General features: G+C 44.5%; 1 protein-coding gene across 1 annotated transcript in view; it reads right to left on the bottom strand.

Moving 5' to 3' along the window:
* Positions 1 to 4000: 4000 nt before the first annotated feature.
* The window catches only part of Morc2 (MORC family CW-type zinc finger 2), a 44250-nt gene continuing 35600 nt past the window's right edge, over positions 4001 to 12650 (bottom strand). Inside the window, exons 19-27 of the mRNA XM_005366111.3 lie at positions 11163 to 11237; positions 10695 to 11075; positions 10074 to 10205; positions 9598 to 9652; positions 8944 to 9085; positions 8592 to 8813; positions 8404 to 8497; positions 6370 to 6558; positions 4001 to 5638 (exon numbers count right to left, since the gene is read on the bottom strand). Coding sequence (XP_005366168.1) covers positions 5570 to 5638; positions 6370 to 6558; positions 8404 to 8497; positions 8592 to 8813; positions 8944 to 9085; positions 9598 to 9652; positions 10074 to 10205; positions 10695 to 11075; positions 11163 to 11237 — 1359 coding nt within the window. The 3' untranslated portion in view covers positions 4001 to 5569. The remainder of the gene's footprint in view (positions 5639 to 6369; positions 6559 to 8403; positions 8498 to 8591; positions 8814 to 8943; positions 9086 to 9597; positions 9653 to 10073; positions 10206 to 10694; positions 11076 to 11162; positions 11238 to 12650) is intronic.

The following is a 12650-nucleotide window of genomic DNA, read 5'->3' as shown; positions in this document are numbered from 1 at the left end:
ACATTATAACAGTAACAGAGTAACTACCTTAAGATTTTTTTATGTGTATGATCCTTTTGCTGCATGTGTCTGTGCATGAGTGCTCACAGAGGCCAGAAGAGGGTGTTGGATCCTCATTCTCTGGAACTGGAATTACAGACAGGTTGTTGTGAGCTGCCATATGAGTGCTGGGAATCAAAGCTGGGTCCTCTGTAAAACAGTTGATGACATTAAAAGGAATTCTCAGGCATGAGAGGTGGCTCAGTAAAGCACTTTAGAGCATGTGCAAGGTCCTGTGTTCCATCCTTATCAAATGTTTCCTCACAAATACAAATAAGACAATATCAAATAGAAGGCAGCCACTTATAAAAGACATACTGCTAGGTGGTAAATTCATGCCCAGTTGTATTTAAAAATGCATAATAGGTTAAAAAAAGGAAAACTAGATATACTGGACAAAGTTTTAAAATAGTTTCTTAAAATTTTATTTATGTGTATGAATGTTTTCTTGAATGTGTGTGTATGCACCACATACAGGCCTGGTGCCCATAATGGACAAAAGAGAGCATCAGATCTGCTGACAATTGAGAGCCACCATGTGGGTGCTAGGAATAAAACTAGGTCCTGACCAGCCAGGCAAAACGCACCCACAGGTGCAATAGTGGCCAGTCTGTTATGGGAGTAACCAGTTGCTCTCTGATCAGATTTGAGGCTCACTCAACAAGAGAATTTATATCTGAATTATAAGCACCGAGGGACTCATCAAACCCTGGGGTTATCTTACAGGTGAACAAGGTCCAAAATTTTACTTTATGTGTATGAATGTTTTGCCTCGAGTGTGTCTGTGCACTACATATATGTGTGATGCCCTCAGATGCAGAAGAGGGCATTGAAACTGCAACTGTGAGCCTTCTGTAGGTGCTGGAAACCAAAGCCTGAGTCCTGTCCAAGAGCCATAATAGCTCTTAACTGCGGAGCCACGGCTCCAGTCTTTTTTCGGCTTTCTGTGGAGGATCATTACAGGTAACCCTACACACTCTTTTGTCCAAGAGCTTTTTTTCTACAAGACGGTGGACATGGGAAGGGCTGTATGGTTCGGCTTGCTTCAAATGGCCAGTCTGCTGTCATCTGTGTAACTTTGTGTAGATGCTGTCTGGATTGGGGGCGGTACACTCCACAGAATGCCTCTATTGGCCAGTTGTAAGGAGGCCAGTGTTGGATGTTAGTCACCTCCAGAGAGATGAGTGGCTACTAAAGTGCTGTGTCCTCTGGATTATATAATCAATCCTTGGGCAAATGTGGTGCCATGGTAGCTGATGGTTAATCACAAAAGAACGGAAGAAAAAGGCTGTCAGACTCCTCTCCAGTACCCACTGAATAACCCCAAGGCCAGTCTAGTGACCAAACTACTGGGGAGGCTTTCTGGGAGGGGTGCGGAGGACAGTAAGTCAGAGTAGAGCTGGCCACAGCTTTAAAAGGGGACTGCAGGGGACCCTGAGAATCCTGTAAATATCCCAGGAAGGTCGAGGACATGAATCTTTATGATTCTTTGCCCTCTCAAGGTAAAAGCCTCCCCCCCCTTCCAGGTATTGGCTGGCAACTGCTGAGGACAAGCACCCCAGGAAATGGCACAGGTCTGGCAGAAGCTGCATGGAAGTCCAGCCCTCCCTTTTGGATACTGATGAAGTTGACCTGATGATGGTAGTCCTTATGTGGGCCACTCTGTAAATACCTGAAGGCCTACAGGTAGCTGGTAGAGTGCAGAGAACCCTACAAGCAAAAATTGGGATCAAGACAGCAAGCGGTTTCTGGCCCCCATTCCAGTTTCAGCCCACAGCTCCAGACTTTTTAGAAACACTGGGCTAACTCTCAAGCAGGAACCTGTCTGTCCTTGTGGCTTTATTAAACTAGAAGATCTGTCTGCAATGTAACCCCCTAAGGAACAAGGAGCAGAACGACCTTTTTACCTTGCAAGAAGGAAGTTTCTGCTGAAGCCAGCAGTGGCCCTGGCACCTGAACATCTTGCCTCACCATCCCTGCCATCGTAGAGAGGGTCCCTAGGCAGTGCAAGGGAACTGGCAGTCTGAAGGCAGAACCTGTTTGGAGTCCTGCCTTCTGGGTCAAGCTGACCCTGCAAAGCCAGTACAGTGTGGCTGTTGCACATGGAGCTTCCTAGGTTCCATCTCCAGTGAAGTCCAGTGAAGTGGGATGCCCCTCTGTATGCTGTGAATATTTTATTACCACTGGCTAATAAAGAAGCTGCTTTGGCCTATGGCAGGACAGAATATAGCTAGGCAGGAAATCAAAACAGATGGATAAAGAATGCAGAATCAGAGAGATGCCAGCAGCTACTGGAGAACACAGACATGAGGTAACAAGTCACAAGCCTCGTGGTAAAGTATATAATAGAAATGAGTTAATTTAAGTTGTAAGAGCTAGTTAATAAGACTGAGCTAATAGGCCAAGGTTTGTAATTAATATACACCTCTTAATGTTTATGCAGGAAGTGGTAACTTGCAGTTACAATCCAGAGCCTTGCAGTAGAATTCTCAGCATGTTTCAGGCTCACCCAACCCTGTTGGATGACCTTCCAAATAGGAGCCAAGTAGCCAGAAGAGGTACAAAACACTCAGGCCAAACTTGAGTTCTTGTAAATGGCAAATTTGGAGTCTTACCTGGCTTAACTTACTACTGATCCCTAAAGGTGCCAACTATCAGCCAGGTGCTGATAACATGGGAAATATGAACCTATAAGATAAAAAGCAGTGTCGCTCAGACAGACGAAATGAAGTGGGCATCCCACTTCACTGGACTTCAGCCTGTACTAATTCTTGGAAAACAAATGTCATGTTCTTGTCTTTTCCTGGTAGTAGACAGTATTTTACTCCCAATATGGGGTTGGAAATTCTAAATCCTAAGTTATTTTCCTGAGGATTTTGCAAACTCATGATTTACAAAAAGATCCCTAGTCCTAGATTCAGAACTACATATACCTCTGCACCAAAAAAAAAAAAAAAAAAAGCCACCCGGGCAAGCCAATGAAAATGTCCAATCACATTTGTGATGCCCAGTATCACTTTTGGAGATACCCACTATTAATGAGTTACAACTGAAGCTGTTGGGAGCAGAATGGGAATGTATCTGATGTCCTTTCTGGAATTTACCCTCTATACAAGTAATGGATAAAAGCATACACACACCACAGCTTTTTTCACAGATGTTAGAAACACAAGTGTTCACAGACTGTTACATGACAACACAGTCAAGATAATGAAATGTCCTGTGATGGTTCAGAACAAAGTTGACGTATACTAGACTCACTCTGAAACAAAGTATGACATACTTGGTGAAAAACCTAAGGAAACCCAAGAGGGCAGATGTGTTGCTGTATCCAAGATGAATAATCTGATCTCTAGGGAAAACATGGGGATCATGTAGAAGCCTTGCTTTTTATGTTCAGCCCTTTGTAATAAGTGCTTTTTTTTTTTCTTCTTCTTTTTTTTTTTTTTTTGGTTTTTCGAGACAGGGTTTCTCTGTAGCTTTGGTGTCTGTCCTGGAACTAGCTCTTGTAGACCAGGCTGGCCTTGAGCTCCCAGAGATCCGCCTGCCTCTGCCTCCTGAGTGCTGGGATTAAAGGTATGCGCCACCACAGCCCGGCATAAGGGAATTCTTACCATGTCCACATGTCACTTAGCATCTTCAACCCTATCCCTCTCTTTTAGAGCCGGTGGATACCTTATCAATCAGTTCCAAGGTCAGCTATTTCATGCTGTTCCCAGGAAAGACCCTACATTTTATCTTGCCATCAGAACAGTAGGACCTCTGCATAGGAACAAGCAGCATTCAGAAAAGCTGAGGTTGGATTTAGTATATCCAGAAGATGTTTTAAAGATAAAACATCTAGGAAATGAAGTTGTTCTGTGTCTGTGGATGTTAAGTGAAGCTAAGAACAAAGACAGTGGATATGTAACAGGTGAAGAGGAAGATCTTGTATTTCGCATAAGAATGTACTGAACTTAAGGAGTCTCACCAGTAGAAATTTATGGTAACATGTTTTGATTACATGTGTAGGTTAAAAAAAGAAGTATTACCTGCCAGTAAAAATGCAGGACCAATTTTCTTTAAACAGCGGGTTTAGAGACAAAAATGGACCACATACTGCCTGGATAGGGTCAACAGAAAGTTAGATTGGGGGTTATGTGCACCAACACAGGAAATCCTTCTATTGGAGAATGTTCCAGAGAAAAGGACTACTTCTGAATGATACCCCCCCCCAAACAATCCTGCATCAGGAATTGTCAGATGGGATAGTCTGGGGTAGCCTAGAACCCAAGCAATCCTGCATCAGGAATTGTCAGATGGGATAGTCTGGGGTAGCCTAGAACCCAAACAATCCTGCATCAGGAATTGTCAGATGGGATAGTCTGGGGTAGCCTAGAACCCAAGCAATCTTGCATCAGGAATTGTCAGATGGGATAGTCTGGGGTAGCCTAGAACCCAAGCAGGCACTTCTAGCCACATGTGCATAGTCCTCACCAATTCCCCATCTTCTACAAACACCATGGCAAGTGGGTAGATGTAGGAAACAAAACCCAAAGTGTTTTGGATCAGGAGTACAAAGTCACAGTTCTATCTTCAGTGGTCTTCAACAGAAGTGAAGAGTTGGTGGGACAAGAACCAGAATTCTCCCAATGGCCATTAGATGAAACTCTTGCCTTTTCGGTTCTGAATAGTTGTCTGAAGCACATGGTCCACCTCCTCCTCACTGTTTCAGAGCATGGGAGGTGCTGGGCTCTCTGAAGCCCACAAAGGACAGAGTAGAAAAGCAGCAGCAAAGGCTTCCAGGAACTAGCACCACTGAGGAAGCCTCCTCCTCCAGAGAGCTCTTTCACACCTGCACACCCTGAGAATCTTTGGAGTTCAACATTCAGAGTGCTATCCAGCCCAGCAATTTGACCAGTCAGAGCTGTCTACGTTTGAGCTTGGACAGTGTGGTTGACTTGAGAAATGGCTCCTTCAGCAACAGAGTAGGTGGTGCGTTGGGAAATTTGAGCATCAAGAATCATCTCCAAGCTGCCTGGGTAACACAGCCAGGATGACTCTGACAGCTGCTCAGGTAGCCTACTGAGCCCCGACTGGACACCAGGAGATCTGCTACAGGAAGTCTTTCTGATATTGGACCTGCTTTGATCACCCCCTTGTGGGTCCTGTAGATCTCAGTCTCTGGGGCCACATACTTTTCATATCCCATTGTTGATCTTCCTGTCCTCGGAGCCTCTCCAACTTCAGGTTGGTGCTTGCTTCATCCTATGTTGAGGTTCCAGGAGCTCAATGGCTCAGACTCTGTGCCCTTTCCTCAAGAGTCACACAAAAGAACAGTCTCACAGCAGGCATTAACATCTTCTCTTTTAAAAAATAAATATTTATGTAAACTTAGGGAGGAAGATTCAAGGAATCTCCTTCCCAAAGCACAAATGGCCCACATGAGTCAAACCAAGATTAAGTCCACCAACTCACTAATGAAATCCCCTTCCCCAGAAGCTGCTGTGCTGAGGCAGGTGTGCAGAGGAATTATCTGCCTCCCAGCTCCTCAGTCCCCTTTGGTGATGAGGTCCTCAATGTAGGCATCCAGCTCATCATCTGTATTGATGTCTATGTCCTGGAACAGAGTGGGGTGGGGGTCAGTTGGAGCAGGAAAACAGGTTGGGGGTTAGGACTAGGCCAGAATTCCATTCTGTTCTCTTGCCCAGCTCTCTGCTTCTTGTTCCTGCCCTGTTTCTAAATCTGTTATCCCTTGTTAGAACTCATTGTGTATGCCCAGGAATGCCAGGTTCTCTGCATCCCTCCACCTAGTGTCTTATATTGAAAATTGGACTATGCCACATCCCCCAGTAATGTTCCGCTCTTGGGTTCAAACCACATACTTAGAGGTCCTGCCTCTCCTACCATCCATAACTCCCTACTACAGCTTAGTCAGATCCCAGTCTCCAGAGTCCATCCTAGTCTAGTAGCCTCCCCTTGGATTGAGACCATCCCATTCGCAGCTCTAGGTTCTCTTACCAGCCTGCCTCAGTCTACTGTGTAGAAGAAAGACGTACCAGACCCCTAAGGGCAACATCCCACTTCTCCACTACTCAACCCCACCTGGGACCCATTTAGATAAGTAAGAATTTTGCTTATGGCTTAAAGGGTTCTCAAAGCAAACTGTATACGGTCTGTGGGGTCTGGCTGGGACGAGGCCCAGGCAGCTCTATCACTTCAAGCCCTCTTGTGAGGATTCAGAGCAGCCAGGGCTGAAAACAGACTCTTGTGGGTGGATAGTCCTGTGAAAAGTCCAGCCTCACTCCAAGACCAGTTAGTCTAGCTTCTCCAAGGGATTTGCTGGCTCACCTCCTGTACTTTTTGCAGGAGTGCTACAATGTTGGTCCTCAACTTCTGTAACTTTTCTTCTGTCTCACGAAGCTTTCTCTCAGAGGTGCGCAAGCTCTCCTCTGAGGCTTTTGCCCGTGAGTCAGCACGACTTTGGTAGGAATGACACAGATTCTGGAGTCCCACCTCATACTGCTTGAAGTACTCTTTCTGTGGAAGGAAACATGATAGGGCCATAAGTTCACAAGTAACTTGGGTTTATTTCAGTACTGGGGAACGCAGTCTTCTAGAACCAAGATTTTAGTGGCAGTCCTTTGGGGATACCACAAGGATGAGGGTACAGTGCACTCAGCAAAGTGCTTAGTAAACTGCAAGGCTGGCTTACCTTCCACACAGCTAAAAAGGACTGTGGAGTCATTCTAGCTTAATCACACCTTTCTAACTCCAGAACAGGACTTGTATATCCAACATCGTGTTATGATCAAAGAGCTACCAAGCACCTACCAACAGCAATTATCCCCAGATTTGTTTAGTTGTACAACAAAGCCTTTTATTATGAAGTGGTTAAAAGTAGCTAAAAACAATTTTAAGTCGTATCCCAGTATGACCTGCTCAGAAACAGTCACTGAGAAGGGAAATCATCTTCACAGGAAAACTACCACAGGTCCTGGCTATCCAGTGCACTTACTTGCTTCTCTGAAGGCTGTGTGAGTTGCTGCACTGAGGGGCTTACAATCTACACTACGATCTCACACCATGATGACAACAGAAACTTCACATTTTACATAAAAAATATCTTGGCTGCACAAAATAAAATTTAAGCCAAATGCAAATATCTTGAAGACAATTATATTAAACTTTTAATTGTAAAATTACTGAAGAGCACCATTTACATACTGATAAGGAATAAAATGAACAAAATTGAAAGTTTGGTTTTAGAAATTGCAACCAGAAGATCAAAGTTGTGTACTACTACTTTTACAAAAACAAGCTAGATATTATTTTTAGACTTGGACAATCACACTGATTCTCTTTGGGCTGAGCGACAGTGCTTACTGCTGAGGTCCTGCCGTACTCTGGCTTTTGCTTTGAATTTCACAAGTTGATGCCAAAAGTAACAAGTAGAAGATGTTTGTTCTCCTAGGGCCTCTGGAGAGCCCAGTCTAAACAAGGGCAAAAGCCACAGTCTGGGCTGGGCTTGCTGTGAGACAAGAATGTGGCATGACATGCTACTAAAAGTGCCCCCATAAAGGCCAGAACAGCAGACAAAAATCAACTTGGGTGTTTCTGTAAATAAAGCTTTATCTTTGATGGACGCCTCTGGATACTTTCATGCTATAATTGCAGAGCTGAGTAATTTTACACAACATATAGTCTACAAACCCATTATTATTTGCTAACTGGCCCTGGGCATGGTTCAGATCAACAATTCTTTCGGCTTCAACCATTTCCAACATAAAAATGAGGCTTAGATTGATACCCAAAGATGCACCATATCATCAAATCTTTCAGCCTGCTGCTGCTTACAAAAGCCTCCTGCCCTCGCCTCCAAACAGTCCTCTGCACTTACAAAAGCAGGCACTTACTGAAGCCATAGTTGTTTTATTTGGTTAGGGTTTTTTGGTGTTTTCCCTCTCTACCAAGTTGCTAAGGCTCTCTGGCCACTGCCACAACATTCATTTCTCTCAGGCTATGGCCAGCTACCTAGTAGCAGCAAGTCCACCTCTAGCAAATCTTAAAATGGCAGAAGCAAAAAGCCAGTAGAGTCCTCTGGGCTCTTGAGTTCTCTTGTTCATCTCCAGATACCACCACTTTCCCTCTTCCTCTCTCCAAGTCTCAAGTTCTAGGTATGCTGAGTCTAATCTCATTAGTGTTACTTAGGACAGACTTGAGAAAAAGAAAAGAGATGCACGTATCCTAAATCTGAAAAGGAGCCTCAAGGGGTGAAGCTAGCTTTCTTTCCTATACACCAGTCCTATCTTCTCAAATCTTCCCTCAGTAAGAAGGGAGAATGATGAGATTGTAATAAGAAACCAAAGATCAGGCCAGACTCACCAGAGGAAAAGATATTAGTTCTTCTGAATTCATAGCACTCAGCTCCTTCTTGGAGATGGGGAAACTCGGAGGCAAGAAATATCGCAAACAATTGCTAAGTAGGAAAAAAAGGGAAGGACAGGAACTCAGAATAGCATGGGAAAAGTGAACTATTGTCAGCCCTAAGGAAAAGGCAAAGAAACACAAACCGAAGAATCTGGACCAGGAGGTCAATAGTCTCATGGTTGGTACTTGGGGCAGTAGTGTCAGGCTCAATGGCTAGACCATCAGAGGTAGACGGCTCTGGTAAGGCCGAAGCCTGTTGGGCTACAGGCTCCTCCTCCTCTCCACCTTCTTGCTGCGTGTCAGGACTCTGATGCTCTGGAGAAGGTGGCTTCATCAGTCGTACATCTTCACTGCCTTTCTCCACCCTATGGAGGACACAGAGAGTATCATGTCTGTCCTAAGCTCCTAACAGGCTGCTAGGAAGGACATGAGGGTACCGCTTCCCTTTACCCTAGTTAACTTCTGCTATTCTGACATCCCAGAAGAGGGCATTACCAGCGGTCTCTTGGTGTTGTGTCTGTGGGCACGTAGTCAAACTTCACTTTCCACCGGACCACATTCTTGCCCATCTCTACAGCTGTGACACGACCTGTGTACCACTCCCGGTTCACACGTACCTCTACATGCAGCCCTTTATCTGAGAATTCAAACACAAGTGAAAATCAGAGAACTACATCAGTGCTCCCGACTTAGCCAGTGCTGTACTTGTAAAAGGTCCCGAGGTGAGTCCCCCAGTATGCACTCTGAAGTTTGGCAATGCGGATTCTCCCATCTGTCATAGAGCCAAGACACAGGATGAGTGACTTGCCAAGGGCAAACACCAAAGAATTTGTGTCAAAACAAAACAAACAAACAAAAAAACCCAAAAGCAGAAAACCACAAGTCAAGCATGATGGCTCGTGCCTTTAATCCCAGCACTGGGAGACTGAGCCAGAGGATTACAAACTCAAGGCCAAACTGGACCATCTAATGCATGTCTGCTCAAAAATCTCAAGCATCACAAGTAAAACTAAACATCATGAAGGGAAAGCTGGACCAACTATAGAAACCAAGCCCAGAGAGCTGTTAACTTAAGGAGGAAGCTACTGACAGACAGTAAAGGCTCTATTTCCTTTTTCAAAACAGGCTGACAGGACTCCCTAAACTTACCTTTCTGAGCCTTCTTGAGTTCAGCTGAGTCATCTTCCCCAGCACTGTCTGAGAGCTGCGAGGAGAACGGTCTATTAGAAGCTTCTTCAAGTGGTCACTGTTTGTCAATGAGGGCTCTTTTGTGTTACTGGCTACTCATGGTCACCAGCTATAACATGTCTTTTTATGCTGTCCCAGGTATCTACCCTTCCACCACCTTTATGAATAAAACATCAGGCAAGAGACACATTTCAAGTGATTCTAGGCCCCTAGGTGTATACACACGCACACACGCACGCACGCACACATGCACACACGCACATATATACTGGCCCGTTATTAGAACAAACCTCAAGATCCTACCTGGCCCCATGTTTCTATTCATCAGGGTAACAGGTTAAGAGGTCAACTAGGCTCAAAGCCTTAGGTCATGAACACAATGGGCGCTGGCAGAGGCCCAGGGAGGCAATCCCTGTGAGCCTCATGTGATCACCCACCTCATTTGCCTCCTTCTTTTCCTCCTTCACAGAAAACTTGCTTCGCTTGCATCTTTCTTTCCTCTTTTCAGCTTCTTCTTCAGCCTCTTCCTCATCAGAGACTGCAAGACTCCGCTTCCGCCCTGAGGTGACCTAGATCAGGAGAGTAGGAGCATGAAGGCCCTGTTCAGCCTTCAGATTTTGTACAGCCTAAAGAACTATTCAAAAGAGCTTATGTCAGTTCCTGCTCAGAATTAGTACATACATAAGCAACCTCCTGGTACTTATACTATGTGGACTTTTGACAACGCTTGTCACCAGAGAAGATTCTTGTTTAACCTTAGTCAGTCAAGCCCTTCTTGACAAACAAAGACCACTGCCATACATAATCTACCAAAGCTGTCTGTCACGTTAACAAGAAGCCAATGGAGCTGACTCAAGTTTGCAGCAGACCAACGTTGGGTCTGCTGGGTAAAAAACTCACTGTGTAAGTTCTGAGCAAGTCTCTTGCTATATAGGCTCCTCTTCTTCAAAGGCATCCAGAAAAGCATGGAGACTCAGTGATCCTGGATTCCCCTAGTATAACTTTTCCCCTACAGCATTGCTAATAAGCTGGAACATGGAGGAGGCAAAGTGTCTCACCACGGAATGTTTAACAGGTGTCTCCAGCTTCTTGACCACTGGAGTCTTGATGGCTTTTTGAGGAGGAATCTCCCGAAGGTTCTTGGAGTTCGGGAGTAGAGATGGTGACGGGGGCTGCACAGGAGGGGTGGGTCGGGGTACAGTCTTGATGGGAGAGTTTGCAGGCTTTCGAGGTGCCTCAGCTGGCTGGAGCAGCCTGGATACACTAGTTTCACCTCGGGCTGCAGTAGCAGGCAGCTTTGGGGGGTTGCTGATAACCGAAGCCTTTCGAAGTTGGCTAGTTGGTCTAGCAGTTTGAACAGAAGGGGGTCTGCTAGGAGCATTCTTAATCACAGCAGGTAAAGGGGGTGACCGAGGACGCTGAGGTCTCCGTACAGGTTCCTAAAAAAAGCCCAAAGACAGTGGGAACATTGGTCCTAGCTTAAGACACCAGAAGAGCCCCGCCTCCCTTATGTCCCTGGGCTTTACTTCAGTGGAAGGTCTGGTAGTCACTTCTAAGGGCAATTTCTTCAGGTCAGCTTGTGAGCGGATGGGTGTGGTTTTCTGCAAAACAAAGGTAATGATAAATTCTTTACAATCTTTTTGGACCCTCACTATGTGCCTAAGACAGTGATCTAGGTCTATTTCTGAAAGTTTGCTATTATCACTACAAAGGCAGTATGTGTGTGCATGCATGTATATATTCATATACATTATATACATACATACATACATACACACAGATATACATCTATATGTACACAGATATAAATATAAAGGGTACCTAAGTGACTGATTCAGCAACTGAGAGACTGGGGAAGTCTTTAGAGTTTCTAAAAAGGAAACCAAAAAGGTGGGAAAGAACTGGTGAGAGAAGTTGGCATGAGGCCAGAGAAGGGAGTGGAATTCAGCATGCTTAAGACATTTCCAAACTAGGCAGTGGCGGCAAAAGCTTTTAATCCCAGCACTTGGGACTTTTTTTGTAGTTTGTGAAATTGAAAAGAGTTTACAAGCCGGGCGGTGGTGGCGCATGCCTTTAATCCCAGCACTTGGGAGGCAGAGGCAGGCGGATCTCTGTGAGTTCGAGTCCAGCCTGGTCTACAAGAGCTAGTTCCAAGACAGGCTCCAAAGCTACAGAGAAACCCTGTCTCTGTAAACTCACCCCCCCCCCGCAAAAGACATTTTCAGTTAGTTAAGTATAGACACAGAAGAAAGGAAAATAATTTTGTAATAAATACAAAATTGGGTTCATTGGTTAAAAATGCAAATTGGTCTTATAGGGCACCAGAGTTCAGTTCCCATTATCCACAATCTGATGCCCTCTTCTGGATGCCACAGGCACCTGCACATATTCCATGCACACACCTGTGCATGTACAGGCAGACATATTTTTAAAGTAATAAAAATAAATCATTTAAAAAATATGAAATCATGAAACATTAAGCACATATGAAAATTTGATCAACCTTAAAAATAAAAAATCTTTGCTGATCAAATTTGCAATATAAAGATAACTCTTCTACATACTGGGAAAATGTGCAAAATTGTGGAGAGCACATGACTGGGAGAAGAGGAGAGAGGAGAAACTGGTTGGGATGTTAATATATGAGAGAAGAAATAAACTGAAAAAATGCAAAACAGTACATTGCCTGCAAGGCTATTTTTTATTTTATTTTCAAATTTTATTTGTTTATATTTTAATGAGTGCTCTCTGCATGTACACCTGCATGCCCACCAGAAGAGGGCACCAGACCTCATTATAGATGGTCATGAGCCACCATGTGGGTGGCTGGGAATTGAACTCAGGACCTCTGAAACAGCAGCCAGTGCTCTTTATCTCTGAGCCATCTCTCCAGTCCCAGAGAAGAATTCTTTTAAAACCATAACATTTTGTAAACTCTTCTTTTTTTGTTTTTTTCTTTCCGAGATAGGGTTTCTCTGTAGCTTTGGAGCCTGTCTTGGTTTTTCTTTTCTTTC

Source organism: Microtus ochrogaster, unplaced genomic scaffold (assembly GCF_000317375.1).
Source record: "Microtus ochrogaster isolate Prairie Vole_2 unplaced genomic scaffold, MicOch1.0 UNK6, whole genome shotgun sequence".
NCBI lineage: Eukaryota > Metazoa > Chordata > Mammalia > Rodentia > Cricetidae > Microtus > Microtus ochrogaster.
The sequence above is the reverse complement of the archived record's forward strand: the minus strand, read 5'-3'. Positions and strand labels throughout refer to the sequence as shown.